This window comes from Corvus kubaryi, unplaced genomic scaffold (assembly GCF_017639235.1).
Source record: "Corvus kubaryi isolate FWS band 111438036 unplaced genomic scaffold, C.kubaryi_AGA036_p1.0 37357, whole genome shotgun sequence".
Lineage (NCBI taxonomy): Eukaryota > Metazoa > Chordata > Aves > Passeriformes > Corvidae > Corvus > Corvus kubaryi.
Window position 1 is genome coordinate 16,120,756 of NW_024581117.1, and position 14,425 is coordinate 16,135,180.

The following is a 14,425-nucleotide window of genomic DNA, read 5'->3' on the forward strand; positions in this document are numbered from 1 at the left end:
GCAGTGTGTTTTTGCCTCTCTTGATCTGTTTCTGTTAAAGATCCTGTCCTGAGGGACACCTTGTCCAGTTCATCAGCTTTTCTGAGTGGGATGAGGCTCCCAGAGGTGCGTGGGGTGATGAAGAGGAACAGATCATTAGGTCAGACTTTAGGAGTTTTGATATGAGATTGGACAGAGTAATCTCAGAGGCAAGTCTGGCTCTGGAGATCCTCATAGATAAATTGCATACCTGGTATTTTGGTGACAGTCTGGGGTCAAAAGGCTCTGGGAGCTGAGTGTGTTTTAGGTAACATGTCAAAACAATCTTCCCAGCTGCTAGAGGTTTTTCCAGTTTGAATTTAGGTAGGAGTGGAAAAATGGAGATGTTAGGAATGGCCTTCTGAAAGTCACAGCTGATGAGGAAGCAGGATGAGAGAATACCATGTGCCTCTGCTTTGCTGCCCTCTGAGCAGCCTCGGTGAGCCCAGGGGTGCTGTGCACAGACACAAATGCTTGCAAAGAGCCCTGGTGATTAACTGCAGCCTGGACACACACTCCTGTGTGAGAAAGTTGTGCACACTGCTTCCCTAAATACTATCCTTTCGCAGACTTTGACAATCGCTGTCTTTGCTCCCTCATTGATAAGGTGAGATAGCATGAGCAGGTCAGTCAAATATGTCTCCAGGGGTGCTGAAGGTGTCATTCCTCAGATAGCCAGGCCACACGCCTCTGTTGCCTGAGCTGTGCTCTGGAGTCTGTGGAGATTGGAGGGTACTGCTTTGACTTCATGTCTCTCCACCACAGAGGGAGATGGAGGTACCCCCACTCTTTCCCTGGCACCTGGGCAGATATTAGGAGCTCTGTGCAAGGCATCACAACTTCTGAGTAACTCCTGCAGCAGTACAGGGCTGGTTTCTTAGGCTGTTGTTTCTCTGACTTCTCTTACCTGTCTGCAGTTTGCAGTGACTCTCAGCTTTTCTGGACATGAGATAAGGGGTGGTTCCTACTTTAATTATATCTGTGTTTAATTTGTTGATTTTAGAGCAGCCACCACTCAATGCTATTTGCCAAAGTGACACAGGTTTATTTACAGCAAAAGGCTGCTTGTCAGTGGTCTGGCATCCCTTCATTTTACTGTCTCTATTTTCAGCATCTCTTTTGTCTTTCTCCTGAGATCTTTGCTCTGCCAGCTTCATCATGAGATCTGGATACAGACTGTCCACTGTTTTGGATTCTTTTCGGGTAAACCCTCATTGCAGTTGCCTGTCTATCAATGGTGGTTGGCATTGCCATTGCAACAAGCTCATGTTAAGTTGTGGGGAATCAGATCAATGGAATCAGATCCATGTGGATGTCCTGCAGCTGGAACTTCCTTGCTGTAGGGACTGGGCATTTGCTTTGGTGGTGCACTTAACCGAGCTTGATGTTTCCCAGATTTATGTTGCATACAGTTTTTAATCACTTGTGTCTTGTTTTCCACATAGAGAAAGGAGATTTCATTGCACTGGACCTTGGTGGTTCTTACTTCCGAATTCTTCGGGTAAAGGTATCGCATGAAAAAAAGCAGACGGTGCAGATGGAAAGTGAAATTTATAATACCCCAGAAGACATCATGCACGGGAGTGGAACACGGGTAAGCATCTCTTCCCTGGTGTCTCTCTGAAGATTAGCTGCTTAGATTTTAGAAACCTCCCACAAGAATAAGCTTAACATCTTAACAGTTGTACCTGCAGCATGCAAACTGAACTTCAGTGTTAATACTGAAAATGAATAAGCAGTACTTAGTTTAACAGAGCATGCACGGGTGCTGCAGACCTGCTGTCATCATGTGGGAGACTTCTGGATAAGTTAGGGAAAAGATGGCTTAGAAATAAAAATTCTGACTTTTATAGTGAACTTACTTTCCATGAATACAAATGGAGAGCAGGAAAACAACTTAGTCTTTGTAAGCAACAAACATGACCAAACCCTGCAATTGTAGTGTTAGATGAGGGATAGAAATCCCCATGACAGCCACATATCTGTGCTGGCAGTCTGAGCAACTCAGCATTCATGAAAAGTACAAGTACATTAGAAAAATAACGGGAAGCTGATAGAATGTTTTGGCACAGCTTCAACGTAAGTTTTGCTGAATAATTGGAAGGCTTTTTTTTTTTCAGTCTTCCCTGTTCCAAGAATAGAAAATATTTCCAGCCATTCACTTGGACTTCAAATTGAGTTCTTTGGAAGAATTTTTTTTTTTTTTTTATGATCAGGAAGTGGATTACACTGGCAGATTTGTCTTGGTGTCAGCATAAGGCAAAACAAGTAATTTTCATTGTTGGAAACAGCAAGGTTTTCACACTTTTAAGTAGAATGAGGTGCTGTTTAGGAGTATGAGACCTGCAGGAAACTTAAAGTTTGTTTCAGAAGAATAAACAAAAGAGGAGAAAAATTATGGGAACAGCATTTCTACCTTTAATATATTTTCTGTAGTTACCTTGATACCTTTATTGTCTGTATGTAATAAGTGCTGCTGCATTCTCATGCAGCCATGAGTGTAAGATGGCAATTAGTGCTTGTCAATAGAACTGATAAAAGCATTGCTTTTATCATTCCAGTGATATCTGGACCACAGCAGTAAAATAACCTTCCTGGAAGGACTTTTCCTAACCTTATTGCTTTGTATTTGGGCCAAAAGGTCACGTAGTGGCTTTCCCACAGGGTGTTTTTGGAGGGGAGCTGAGCTGAGCTGCCTGTGGCTGGTGAGGGCAGGGGTGCTCAGAGGCAGGTTGGGAGCAGAGGGTTGCTTGTCCATGAATGGGTATCAGAAGCTGGAGACTGACAGGCAGCAGGGCTGTCTGCACACTCAAGTGTCTGTGCTGGGGAGGCAAGGCAAGCTGGCTTAAGGGGGTTCTTGATGGAGACATGATAAGGGTGGTAAGGAGAAGCCAGGAAGGGAGACATCAGGTCTGCTTTCTTTCCATGTCTTTGTCATATCTGTGTTTTCATTTTTCAATATCCAAAGGCCATTTGGCTGTTGGGAAGCAGCAGTGTGGAGCTCAGGCTGATAGTCTTTGTCATGGCTTTTAAGCTGAAAGAAAGGAGAACAAGGCTTCCCCTGACCCCATGGGCACAGTATTTAAGTACCAGGAAAATAAGAGGGGAACTTGGAAGTGTCATCAGAATAGCATCCGGATTTGAAGTTGTTCCATGACAATATCTAGTGCTTGCTGTGTGACTTCACAGGGAAGCATGGGGGATGCCCAGGAGGCAGACAGGCAGCTGATGATTGGGTGCTAATGACTGATGTATATGCTTGAGGTTTTCTGAAATGTCTGAGCCAGATTTGTGGAATACTTGGACTGAACTGCCTGTGTGGGGTAGGCTACTAATGATTTCCAGCAAGCTGTGCCATTAACTTTGCTAAGTTACACTCCTAAAGCTTAGTGCATAATCAGCTTATTGAAGGATTGTGATTTATGGCTTCACGTCTCACTAGCATGGCTCGTTTTGATATTTTCTACTTCATGGCATTCAGACTTCCATTTTTGTTCATCTGTCAGGCATGGGCTGACAGCTTTGCCAGTCAGGGACAGTTCCCTATCAAAGTCAAGGGCAAAACTCTTGTTGATTTCAGCAGTGTCATAGCAGGTCTAAAATTTGTAAGAAGCCTGTCTCCTGTGTCAGCTCAGTGAATGGGAATGTGCCTGAGACTTGATTTTGGTGCTGCTCTTTGTGTTCTGCCACCACTGGGGGTAGCTTATGGATTTGGCTGTTCTCTTGATCTGAAACTGTGGTTTCCTTGCTCCTTAAATCATCCCCATTGAGGGGCTTGAGCCTGAGCTTGGATCTTCAGTTGCTTGTCAAAGTCTTCTGTCTGCTGGCCAAATGCATCCTTGTGGAGACCTCTTGGAGCCCAGCTTGAGCAGGCAACTTCATGGTCAGGGGAATTAAGCCTGGTCTGTTGCTCTATAAATCAGACAGGTCCTTTCCTCTCGTCTGTGGCATTCACTCTGTCCATCTCTCTGACATATGATAAAATATTTGGCTCACACTGTTCCCTACTGCAAATCTGTGGGTAAAAGAAGATTTGGATTTTTCCTCAGTGCACCGTCCCTACTTTAATGAAATTCTACTGGAACTCTATATGTTGCCTCTACTATCCAGTCAGAGTCATTTGGCACTGGTAAGGTTTGGATGTCAATATGGGCATGGGCACACACAGACGCTTCCTTGAGTCTCTTTAGGAAAAGTCTTACCAGTGTCAGTGGCAGCAAAACTAATAAATGCCTGTCTTTTTTCTGCTTTTGAGCCATGCCTTCCCACTGTGGTTTATGAACAACAGTAGCACAGCCAGACCGTGCATCACTGACTAGACACAGCTCCTGTAGTGTCCAAATTGTGGCTAATAGTTAACTGCATTTGTCTGCCCTTACAGTGTAGTGCTAACTCACATAGGTGGGCTTCAGCAGGTCCTGCCAGGACTGTGTGGGCAAACGCAGCAGGTGCACGGACTTTTTGGAGTCTATTGGGAATGCCCAGGAATTTTTTGCATTTAGACTTACAAAGCAGATCCCGTCTTTTCTCTATGCATTCGTAGTTTGTTGCATGAGAGGGATTTTTGTAACAACATACACAGTCAACATTTCTGCTTCCTGCTTTCTGAACTCCCGAGGGGTTTGAGGTTGGCCCCTGGTTTTTTGTTTGTAATCCTGGAAGCAGCTGAAAGTTTAGTAGGATTGAGTATTCAGCAAGATACTTTCAGATGGAAAACATGATCAGAACACACTCCTGCTATTTCTGTATTCCTCCTGGAGAAGTTGCCATATTTTATTACTTAACTGTAGTTCTTTTCGTAACTCCTCTTCCTCCATCCCTCATCTGGACAGTTGAAAATTGTCTTCCAGAAGTGCAGCAGTGTACATTGCATTCCCATGTTGTTTCTCTGTGTGGGTTCAGAAAAATGTCCTTGATTTGCCCAGGACAATGAATGGCAACATTCTCCCTGGGAAACCACTGTACTTTTCCTTAATCAAATCTGACCTCATTTAAGGCATGAGTTTAAGGTGTTCACTTTAATTGTAATATTACACACACTGCTTCTTGACCTGCTTTGAAGGACAAAATATTCATCATCTGTAATTGCTGCAGTCTGTCTGTAGTACATTCCTGTCTCTCCAAGACTCTTAATTGTTCTTAATAAAGCTGTGTGGGCTAATTGGAACCAACAGATGTCTTTTTGTACTCCCTCCCAGTTATCCCCAGTCTTCTGGGCAGATTATGTTCTCTCATCCCAACAATGCTGCAGATAGGATTGGATTTATTTTGTTTGGGCCTTTGTTTTTCAGGGAGTTAAAATGTGAAGCACTGTTATCTCCTGGGGCAGGCAGTGACTTGTTAATAGTTTGCCATCCATTTGTGGTATGGGTCAGTTGAAGGCATGTCTGGCTTTCTGGTGCTGGTAAATACAAATGTGTATTTTTGTTGCTTCAGTTGCTCAGGCTTGATTTCAGCTTTGAGCGTTGCACTCTACCTGAGGGACTTTCCAAATGGCTCAGTGTGAGAGGCCTTTCCGCCTCCCTGGTTCCTGGCCTGGCTGGCACATAGTGCCATGGTCACAGGTGCCATTGAGGCAGCTGGGTGGGAGTTGGTACCCCCAAGCCTGGTGCAGGCTGCCTGCATAGCTGACCTTTCAGAAAACGCAAAAAATGTCCCCGTTTTGGGTTGTTTCTCGTAGCATGGAAAATATTTAGATGAATCCCTTGGGTTTCCTTTTGTTTGTTTGTTGTGTGCTTTAGGAATAGATTTGAGAGATGATGTTCTTTTGGGTGGCTCCTGCAAAGTGCTGGGTTCTTTGGTCTCAGCAATGCTTGAGTGAAGCAGATGTTATCTTCTCTACATCACTGTAAAAGTGCTCAACCTCCTGTGGGACTGGATCCCAAATGTTCTTTTGACTTGCTCCTTCCTGTTATTGAAAGGTTAAAAGAACATTTTTGTTCTCATCAAATGTTAAGTGGAAGGGTTACAGCAGACTCAAGAGCCTTGAGCCTCTTGTTTCAGGAAGTGTTTTTTATGGGTGTAAAATATGCCTAAACTAGGTGTGTAAAAGGACAGTGTATTTCATAATGTATTAGTTATTAAGGTGTTAATATACCCTGCTTCAGAGTATTTTCATAGCTATGCCACTTATATATCCTTTAAAATATGGAGAGCTATTTTCTCCTTTCTTCTCACTCAGAGCAGTTTTCATATGGAGTTTGAAACATTTTCTCCCTCAAGCTGTATCTATATTCATGGTGGTTTTATACTTTTCTTACAGCTTTTTGATCATGTTGCTGAATGCCTGGGAGACTTTATGGAGAAACAACAAATCAAAGACAAGAAACTGCCAGTTGGGTTTACATTTTCCTTCCCTTGTCGACAATCTAAGTTAGATGAGGTAAGAAGATTTCACAATTTTCTTAATATGCAACAAGAGCTGCCATGTTATTAAAACATTGCCATGAAAGCAGTGTCCCAGACAGGTCTCATTTTGGGGATAAATGAATATTATATTTCACTGTCAGACTGTGTTTATGTTTATGTTTCTGCCTGAAGGAGCTGGGTAACAAATGAGGAGGAGGCACCTGATGTTTTGTGCTGCCTCTGCGTGAGCTCCTTGCTGTTATGGTTTACCCTCTAAACATGGCAGTGGTTTTCCGTGCCTCCTGTGCAGCCTTTTTCACCTCTGCAGAGGGTGGGGTTGGGAAGGACCCAGCCCAGCAGGGTTTGCTCGGGTTTTGCTGACCCTCGCAAGTGCACACAGATCCGGATCCAGGTGTCCCTGCCAAGCAACAGTCCTGAGCCGTGCCACTGGCTGGGCACTGAGGGCAGTCGGACAGGTCCCCTGGAACCAGCCTGCTTTACAAAGGGATGGGGATAACCAGCCTTGGAGAGATTCCCATGCCAAGGATGCTGTGGTATTTTCCTCCTTTTGCTCGTTGTACCACAAATGACTCAGCAGCCTCCCGGTACAGCGTTGCCATGGCAACAGTGTAGCAAATGAATGCGGAAAGTTAAATCTGCACAAAACACGGAGAGGTTGCCCTGTTAAAGCACGACCTGCTTCTCCAGCTTGCAGGTCTCTAGGTTTGCCTGGTGCAACAGCCCCTCAGATGCTGGTGCTGAGGAGGGCCAGGTGAGGCATGATTTTTATTACATTTCATACTTCTTGAGCAGTGCTGAGAGCTGAACCCAGGGGTGCTGACTAACTCAGGGTCTGAAAGCGGTTCAGAGCAGAGAGCTGCCTTTAACTGCATCACATCAGAAGAGATGAGTTGATCTTGGGGCAGCTCTCCCATCTGGCCATCGTGCATGGTAAGGCTCAGGCTCCTGACCACAGCAGAGCCGTGCTGGGGATGTGGTTGTGAAGTTGAGTTGCCCTTGGGAAGGTTTGCTTAGCTGCATGATGAAAGGCGCTTGTTTGTGGGCTGGTTTGCTCCAACCAGCTGGGATGGAATTGTGCTTGTGTGGGGCAGGCAGCATGTGGGGTGCCTTGGGGACACCTGAGCAGTGGCAGAGTGGAATGGGATAGTAAAGAGACAAGGGAGGCTGTCTCTTAAAAAAAAAGCCAACAACAACAAAAAAATATTGACAGTTTTGGTGATGTGTTATGAGTGTTTTAAAAATACATTTTTTCTGGATTCTGTGGGCCAGGTTTGTTCCTGGATTGCTGCTTCTGTGAGGCTGTGCTTGCCTGGGTGCTGTTTTCTTGTGCTTGGTAAGCAGAAGGAGGCAGGGTAGTCCCTGTTTTCTCCAAGGGTGATAAGATGGGCACCACATGGTTGGGCCCCACTCAACCCTGCTGCATTCCAAGGGCTCCTTCCTGCTGCCAAGGCCTTGCTGGTGAAGGAAAAATTCCTTCCAGCACAGTGGCCAGTCATGCTGAGAGGAGCTGCTCTTTGCCACTGTGGTTTGACCAGTTTCTTATAAAAGTTTTGTGAAGCACGGCGCCCTTTTGCCCATGAAAGCTGTGCCAGCAGAGCAGGCTTTGCCCACAGTTTCCCTGCACAGCAGCATGGGGCTTTGATGGGCTTCTGAATGATGCCCATGAGGGCAGCACATTGGCAAAACTTACACAAACTGAGTTTGTGGTCTAGGGGTAGGAGAGTATCTCCTGGTCTGGAAAGAGCTGCCCTGACCTTCTGTTCCCTGTAGCTATCTCAGTTTGGAGGGCAAATTTGATTTTTAAGCTGAGATATGGGCAAACACACACCTGGGCAATGGCTGCTTGTGCCTACAGGCTTCAGCTTTTCTGGTTTTTAGCTTCTTGGACTCCTGTTGTGACAGATGTGAATATTGTGGTGGGTATGGAAAGCTGAGCTGGTCTGAGTTGTCTTTCTGTCAGTTGATTACTGTCAATGCTCTTTTCTTTCTTTTGTTATTATTTACCTGTACACTGAATGCTCTGATTCAGCCAGGCATTATGTAAATAGCAAATAAATAAGTGTAGTCGTTACCCTGGGGTATTTGCAGGCTCTTTATGAAAGTTTGCAGACAAGGAATTCAATACCAGGATTTTCTTTCTGATCTGTGCTGTAAAATAGGGACATGCATTGTTACATCTCCAGTATTTTCATTTGCCTCAACCCATAAACATGATCCCACAGTTAAACAAGCCCAGACAGATGGGACTCCAGGCAGTAAATGTGCAGCAGCCTGATCCCCACTGCAGCCAAATCCTGGACCTACCAATATCATATCCCTGCTCTGTAGTCAGTCCTGTAGAGTCAGCTTTTTCTGAAAGCAGTCTATTTCCATGCCCAAAACGATTAAATGGTTTTCCAAGAAAAACTGTCGAGGAGTAGCAGGGAGAAGAGTAGGCTGAAAATACAAAATGCAAACACACCATTTTCTAGCAAGGGAGGGGAAAAGAATTTTCTATCTTTCAGCTCACTGTAATTAGACTCTTAAGACCACCAATTGTCTCAGGTTGGCTGTTAGAGGTCATGTAAGAACAGAGGTCTGAAGATTCATTTGAAGTATAAAATGTCATTTTTAAGGAAAAGAAATGATCAGTGTGTATCTTATGGTTGCATCCTGTTGAATGTTGCTGTCTTGTTTTATCAGGGTATTCTGATAACCTGGACAAAGCGCTTCAAAGCGAGCGGAGTGGAGGGAGCAGATGTCGTGAGGCTGCTTAACAAGGCCATCAAGAAACGTGGGGTAAATTGCACTTCTTTTTCTTTTTTAGCTGTATCTCAGCTTTGCCAGGGACCAATCTTCATGTCACTCACTTGAGCAGATGGTCTGAGTGGTGGTGGAACTCTGCTTTCTTGCATGAAATGTGTGGGTTTGCTGGAAAAATGAAGCAGTGTCAGAGTTGTTGTGTGCAAGCTGTGATTTTCCTCACAGCAGAGAACTGAGTTGCTGTGTTGTGGCTTTTCACTGGCAACCTTCAGTGATTTTTATCATTCTCCAAAAACTGAAAAAGTGCTATGTGGCAGTGCTGGGGCCTTTCAGTGATGCCAACATGTCCCATTCCTGAGAAAGTTGGTCTCATGGACTGGGCTCAGCTCACTTGTGCACCTGCTGTGCTTGGGAGCAGGAGAGGAGCAGAGTAGAAGAGAAGGGGATTTCAGGCTCAGTGAGCTGTTGCTCCCTGAGTTTCTCACGGTTGACTTTATAGAGAATTAAGGTGACCAGGTTGCTGATTTAAACAAATAAAAAGGCACTGAGCATGAGACGGTTTGCATAATGCTTGCAGCCTGGTGATATGTTGATTACTCAGCCTCCAAAAATTCATTGGAAACTGGGCAGTATTTGCTTTCTTTGGGCAGTTGTGGACTCTTAAGGAAACCTGAATTTTGCTGTCACCAAACAACATTACTAGAGTCAGTTACTATCATTAGACTTGGTAGAACCACACAGTGAATTTCCACCCAGAAAGGAATGTCTGCATGTTATTTATTTAATCGCATTATTTTTGTATTAAAATCTTCACTTCATATAAAACACATAGATTGTTTAAGTGAATTCTGTAAGAAGTATTTTCTAGATTGACTCCTCAAGCAACTGCTCTAAATCGTTCCATGATGTTTCAGTGCAAAGTTCCTTCTCCCTCATGTACAGCCCTTTTCTTTCCTGCCTAAGTGCGCTTATGTGAGAGCAGGCCTGTGCTCTCTAGAGTGATCCTAGTGCTGTTTCATTGCTTGCATTAGTCTGCTCTCATTGCCTTCTTGGGCGCGTGGGATGGGGAACTGGCAGACAGAACAGGGAATATTTAAAAAGATGAGCTGTGGTATTCAGACAGATTATTTATCTCCTGTTCCTTGTGAAACTATTTGCTAAAAGCAGGCTGGTGATGAACAGGAGCAGCGTTTTCCAGAGGTCCAAGTAATGCTTTGTTCCTCCCCAGGACTATGATGCGGATATCATGGCTGTTGTGAACGACACTGTCGGGACCATGATGACCTGTGGCTTCGATGACCAGCGCTGTGAAGTTGGCTTGATCATTGGTAACGCTCGTTGCGGCTGTGGCGGGCGCGGGGCTTGTCTGCCTTTGCCTGGCCAGCTTGGTCAGTACCTTCTGCTGTCCTTTTTCCCAAGGCACTGGCACCAATGCCTGTTACATGGAGGAGATGCGGCACATCGACCTGGTGGAAGGGGATGAGGGCAGGATGTGCATTAACACGGAGTGGGGGGCCTTTGGAGATGACGGCTCGCTGGAAGACATCAGGACCGAGTTTGATCGAGAGATCGACCGTGGATCCCTTAATCCTGGGAAGCAGCTGTGAGTGAGGCAGTTATTTGTGAACTGTTCTGTTGTTTTCTGCTCTGTGCTCCATTTCCCACTTGTGTTAGGGATTCTGCAGTTCAATGAAACTTTGCCTGTGGTGAAGCAAATCTCTGGCTGGGCCAGGCTTTATGGTGGCACAGCTGGGCCCTGCTTCCCAGTGTTGTCCATGGATTTGTGGGTGACTGCTGTCCTCTCCTGCAGGTTTGAGAAGATGGTCAGTGGGCTATACATGGGGGAGCTTGTAAGGCTCATCCTGGTGAAGATGGCCAAGGAGGGGCTGCTCTTTGAGGGGAGAATCACCCCTGAGCTTCTCACCAAAGGGAAGTTTGAGACGAAGCATGTTTCTGCCATTGAAAAGTGAGTAATCTATCCCTTTTCACTCCTTGGACTTCACAGCAGCTCTGAATGTTAATTTTCCTGCTCTCTTTGCATTGTGGGAAGGCATGCTGCGTTGGAGGTGGCTGCCATCCTCTACTGCCCGTGCAGAGCTGGCGTGTGGGGACCCTCAGCAGACAGTCTGTGTCCTCCACCCCAAGATTTCTCCCTTCTTCTGTGTTGGGAGGAACTATAAAGTCTGCCAGTCCATGCAGCTTTCAGGGTATGAGCTGTAGTACCTCTCTCGCTGCTCACAAAATGAATTGGCTTAGTGCCTCCTAGCAAATACTTGTGTTGCTCTTTGCTGTTTCCCTGGGATTGCTGGGCAGAAGGAAAACAAGCATGACAAGGCAGAGCATTCAGTCCCATAGGCAGTGCCGGGTGCTGCACGGTGACCTCTGAGCTATGTGCCAGTTGGTTTCTTGGAGTGTCATCACCTCTTTGGTCAGTACTTACAGGCTCTTCTCCCCGTGTTTTTAAAATTCACATCACTGGGATAGTTTGTACCATAGTCATTGGGCTGGATTTTCTTTTTGAAATGGCAAGTACAACACTAGGGGAACGGCCAGTAACTTCTGTAATGCCTGTTCCTCCTGCCACATTTTACTCCTGTCCCTGCAGACCATGTTATCTGAACAACTTTCCATTAAATGTGTGTGTTCATTTGTCTTAACCACAGAGGTCTGTGTCGTGGACCAAGGTAATGTTGAACAGCAGTGAGAAAAATGCAATTGTTGAGAAATTCAGTTATTAAGAGGAAAAATTTGCCCTGAAATCCCACCTTGCTTCCTGAACCTAACTGTGGTTATAAGTAGGGGGAACATGCCTGTGCAGCCTCAAATTTCTGGCTAGTGCTAGCAAGATGCAAGAGTCCTTAAAAAGATGTATGGAGTATAGTTAGGGATGACAAGATATACTCCTTGTGTTTTTGTCTGGGAAATGACTGAGCTGGACAAGGAGAAGTTTTGCCAGAAGCTTTGCTCTCAGGCTGGGTGCTAATGAGGAAAAAAGCAATGCAAGAGGCAGGGATTCAGTGGGGTTGTAAAAGCCTGAAAAGAGGCCCGTTAGCATGAAATTGCTTAGGCAACCTTAGCTCAGGGTTTTGTTTTTTGCACTGGGCTTAATTTATGGAGACATGCGAGGGAATGAGTGTGGGATTAGGTGTGTGCTCAGGCCCGTGCTGAATTGTGGGGCTGATGCTTCATGCTCAAGAGAAGCTGTTTGCAGTTTAAAGCATCACTGTAATGAAAAAGCATTTTAATTTCTCCAGTTCCTCCTTGTAGTGCGGCTGCTGTAGTACCTGGAATTGCATTGTTTGTAGGTGGCATGTTTGCACCAGGCTTTAATGGAAAGCTTTTCCATCTGTGAATGAATGCATGTTTAGAGCATTTTATTTCAAGCCTCATGAAGCTTTCTAGTCCAGATCTCTAAGAAATTTTCTTTCTAACCTTCTCAAACCCCAGGCAGGGACACCTATGTTTGGATGCACCTCAGTCCTGCAGTCCAGTACATCCCCACTAAGGAGTCCCCTTTACTTTGCAGGAGCAAAGAAGGTTTGAACAAAGCCAAAGAAATCCTGACCCGGCTGGGGGTAGAGCCGTCCCACGAGGACTGCATCGCTGTCCAGCATGTCTGCACCATTGTGTCCTTCCGCTCAGCCAACCTGGTGGCCTCCACCCTGGGTGCCATCCTCAACCAGCTGCGGGATAACAAGGGGGTCGGCCGCCTCCGGACCACCGTGGGGGTGGATGGGTCCCTCTACAAGATGCATCCACAGTGAGTCCCTCTGCTCCTGCCACTAACACTTCACCTGCCACAGGCTCTGGTTTGCAAAGGGGTGAGCATGGTGAGCATGTCATCCCAAGACGTCACCCAGGCAGGCTGTGAGATGATGAACCCAAAGCATGGGCATGGGGGTTTAGGTCTGAGCTGGGGAGCTTAGGGGGGAAAGGAGACGTCTTTTAAGTGAAAAATTTGTGTCAGATTCTAAAAACCCGACAAAACCACACAGAAAAGAACCAAACCTCTGAGTAACTGGATACTGCAATGTCAGGGAAAACTATGGTGGTCTGAATAGATAACTTAAGGGATCCTCAAGAGACCTCTTGGAAGGAGAGTTTCTTTGTACAAAACATTGCTTTGTGCCCATTGATTGGGCTGTGAGGAGACCTGAGGAAATTAATTCACCTTCATCTCCATTTCCAGTTTAATGCCCATGCTGAACCCTATTTTTGCCAGTCTTTTCTGAAGATATGCTTGAAAACTGGGGTGAGGGGAAGAAATGGTGCTTAGATTTCCATGGCCTGTAACAAACTGACTTTGTCTTGTTTTCCCCCATCTTGAAAGTTACATTTTTAGTGAAACAGCTGTATAGATTTTTGTAGAAATCAGAAAATTATGTTTGTGGGTGAACTTCTGAAAGGAGAAATATGCCTAATGTTTCTTTTCCAGTTTCTCATTATTTATTGAAAAAGATATTTTCCTTCGTTTAAAAACCCATAAAATTTCAGCAAACAAAAAAATTTCCGAGAATGCTGTTTTGACTCGCTCTTCCAGACGGGGCAAGGTCTGGGGATTGTTAAGATAATAAACACTGGGCACTGTTGGTTTCTTAACTGCTACCCACACCATCTAAACCAGCAAGTTCAGGAGAGGACCCCAGGAGAAGGAGTTGGAGCAGCACTGCAGCCAGGGAGTTTCTCCCATCCAGGATCAGGTTCAGGGGATGAGACTGATGCTCTCCCCTGCATTTTTCTGGCTTTGCTTAGAAGTTCAGGAGGAAGGAGGCTGTAGGGAAGAACTGCTCTTCCCTGTTAGTTTTTCTGCTTGGGAGGCTGTAGCTAGTTTGGGCATGGTGAGTCTCCCCATTCCCCTTGCAGTGGGTCGGTGTGGGCAGGGCAGATTTTGGGGGGATGCAGTGCAGATTTTGGGGCGTGGGCAGTGCAGAGGCCGGGCTTGCAGCCTCTCCTCCCCACAGGTACGCCCGGCGCTTGCACAAAACCACGCGGCGCCTGGTGCCTGACTCGGAGGTGCGGTTCCTGCTGTCGGAGAGCGGCAGCGGGAAGGGAGCGGCCATGGTGACGGCCGTGGCGTACCGGCTGTCGGAGCAGCACCGCCTCATCGACGAGACCCTGGCTGAGTTCAAGCTCACCCACGAGCAGCTGCTGCAGGTGAAGAAGAGAATGAGGGCGGAGATGGAAGCGGGGCTGAAGAAGAAGACTCACGAGACTGCCAAAGTGAAGATGCTGCCCACCTTCGTCCGCAGCACGCCGGATGGGACAGGTAGAGCGTGCCTTTGCTGGAGTGGGGACA

At 46.0% G+C, this 14,425-nt stretch overlaps 1 protein-coding gene across 2 annotated transcripts in view; it reads left to right on the top strand.

The window, feature by feature from the left end:
• HK1 (hexokinase 1) overlaps positions 1-14,425 on the top strand; it is a 35,894-nt gene that overhangs the window by 10,079 nt on the left and 11,390 nt on the right. For both annotated transcript variants that reach the window (XM_042033465.1, XM_042033466.1), the window contains 8 exons: positions 1,464-1,612; positions 6,281-6,400; positions 9,070-9,165; positions 10,358-10,457; positions 10,549-10,732; positions 10,940-11,095; positions 12,656-12,889; positions 14,091-14,395. In XM_042033465.1, coding sequence (XP_041889399.1) covers positions 1,464-1,612; positions 6,281-6,400; positions 9,070-9,165; positions 10,358-10,457; positions 10,549-10,732; positions 10,940-11,095; positions 12,656-12,889; positions 14,091-14,395 — 1,344 coding nt within the window. The remainder of the gene's footprint in view (positions 1-1,463; positions 1,613-6,280; positions 6,401-9,069; positions 9,166-10,357; positions 10,458-10,548; positions 10,733-10,939; positions 11,096-12,655; positions 12,890-14,090; positions 14,396-14,425) is intronic.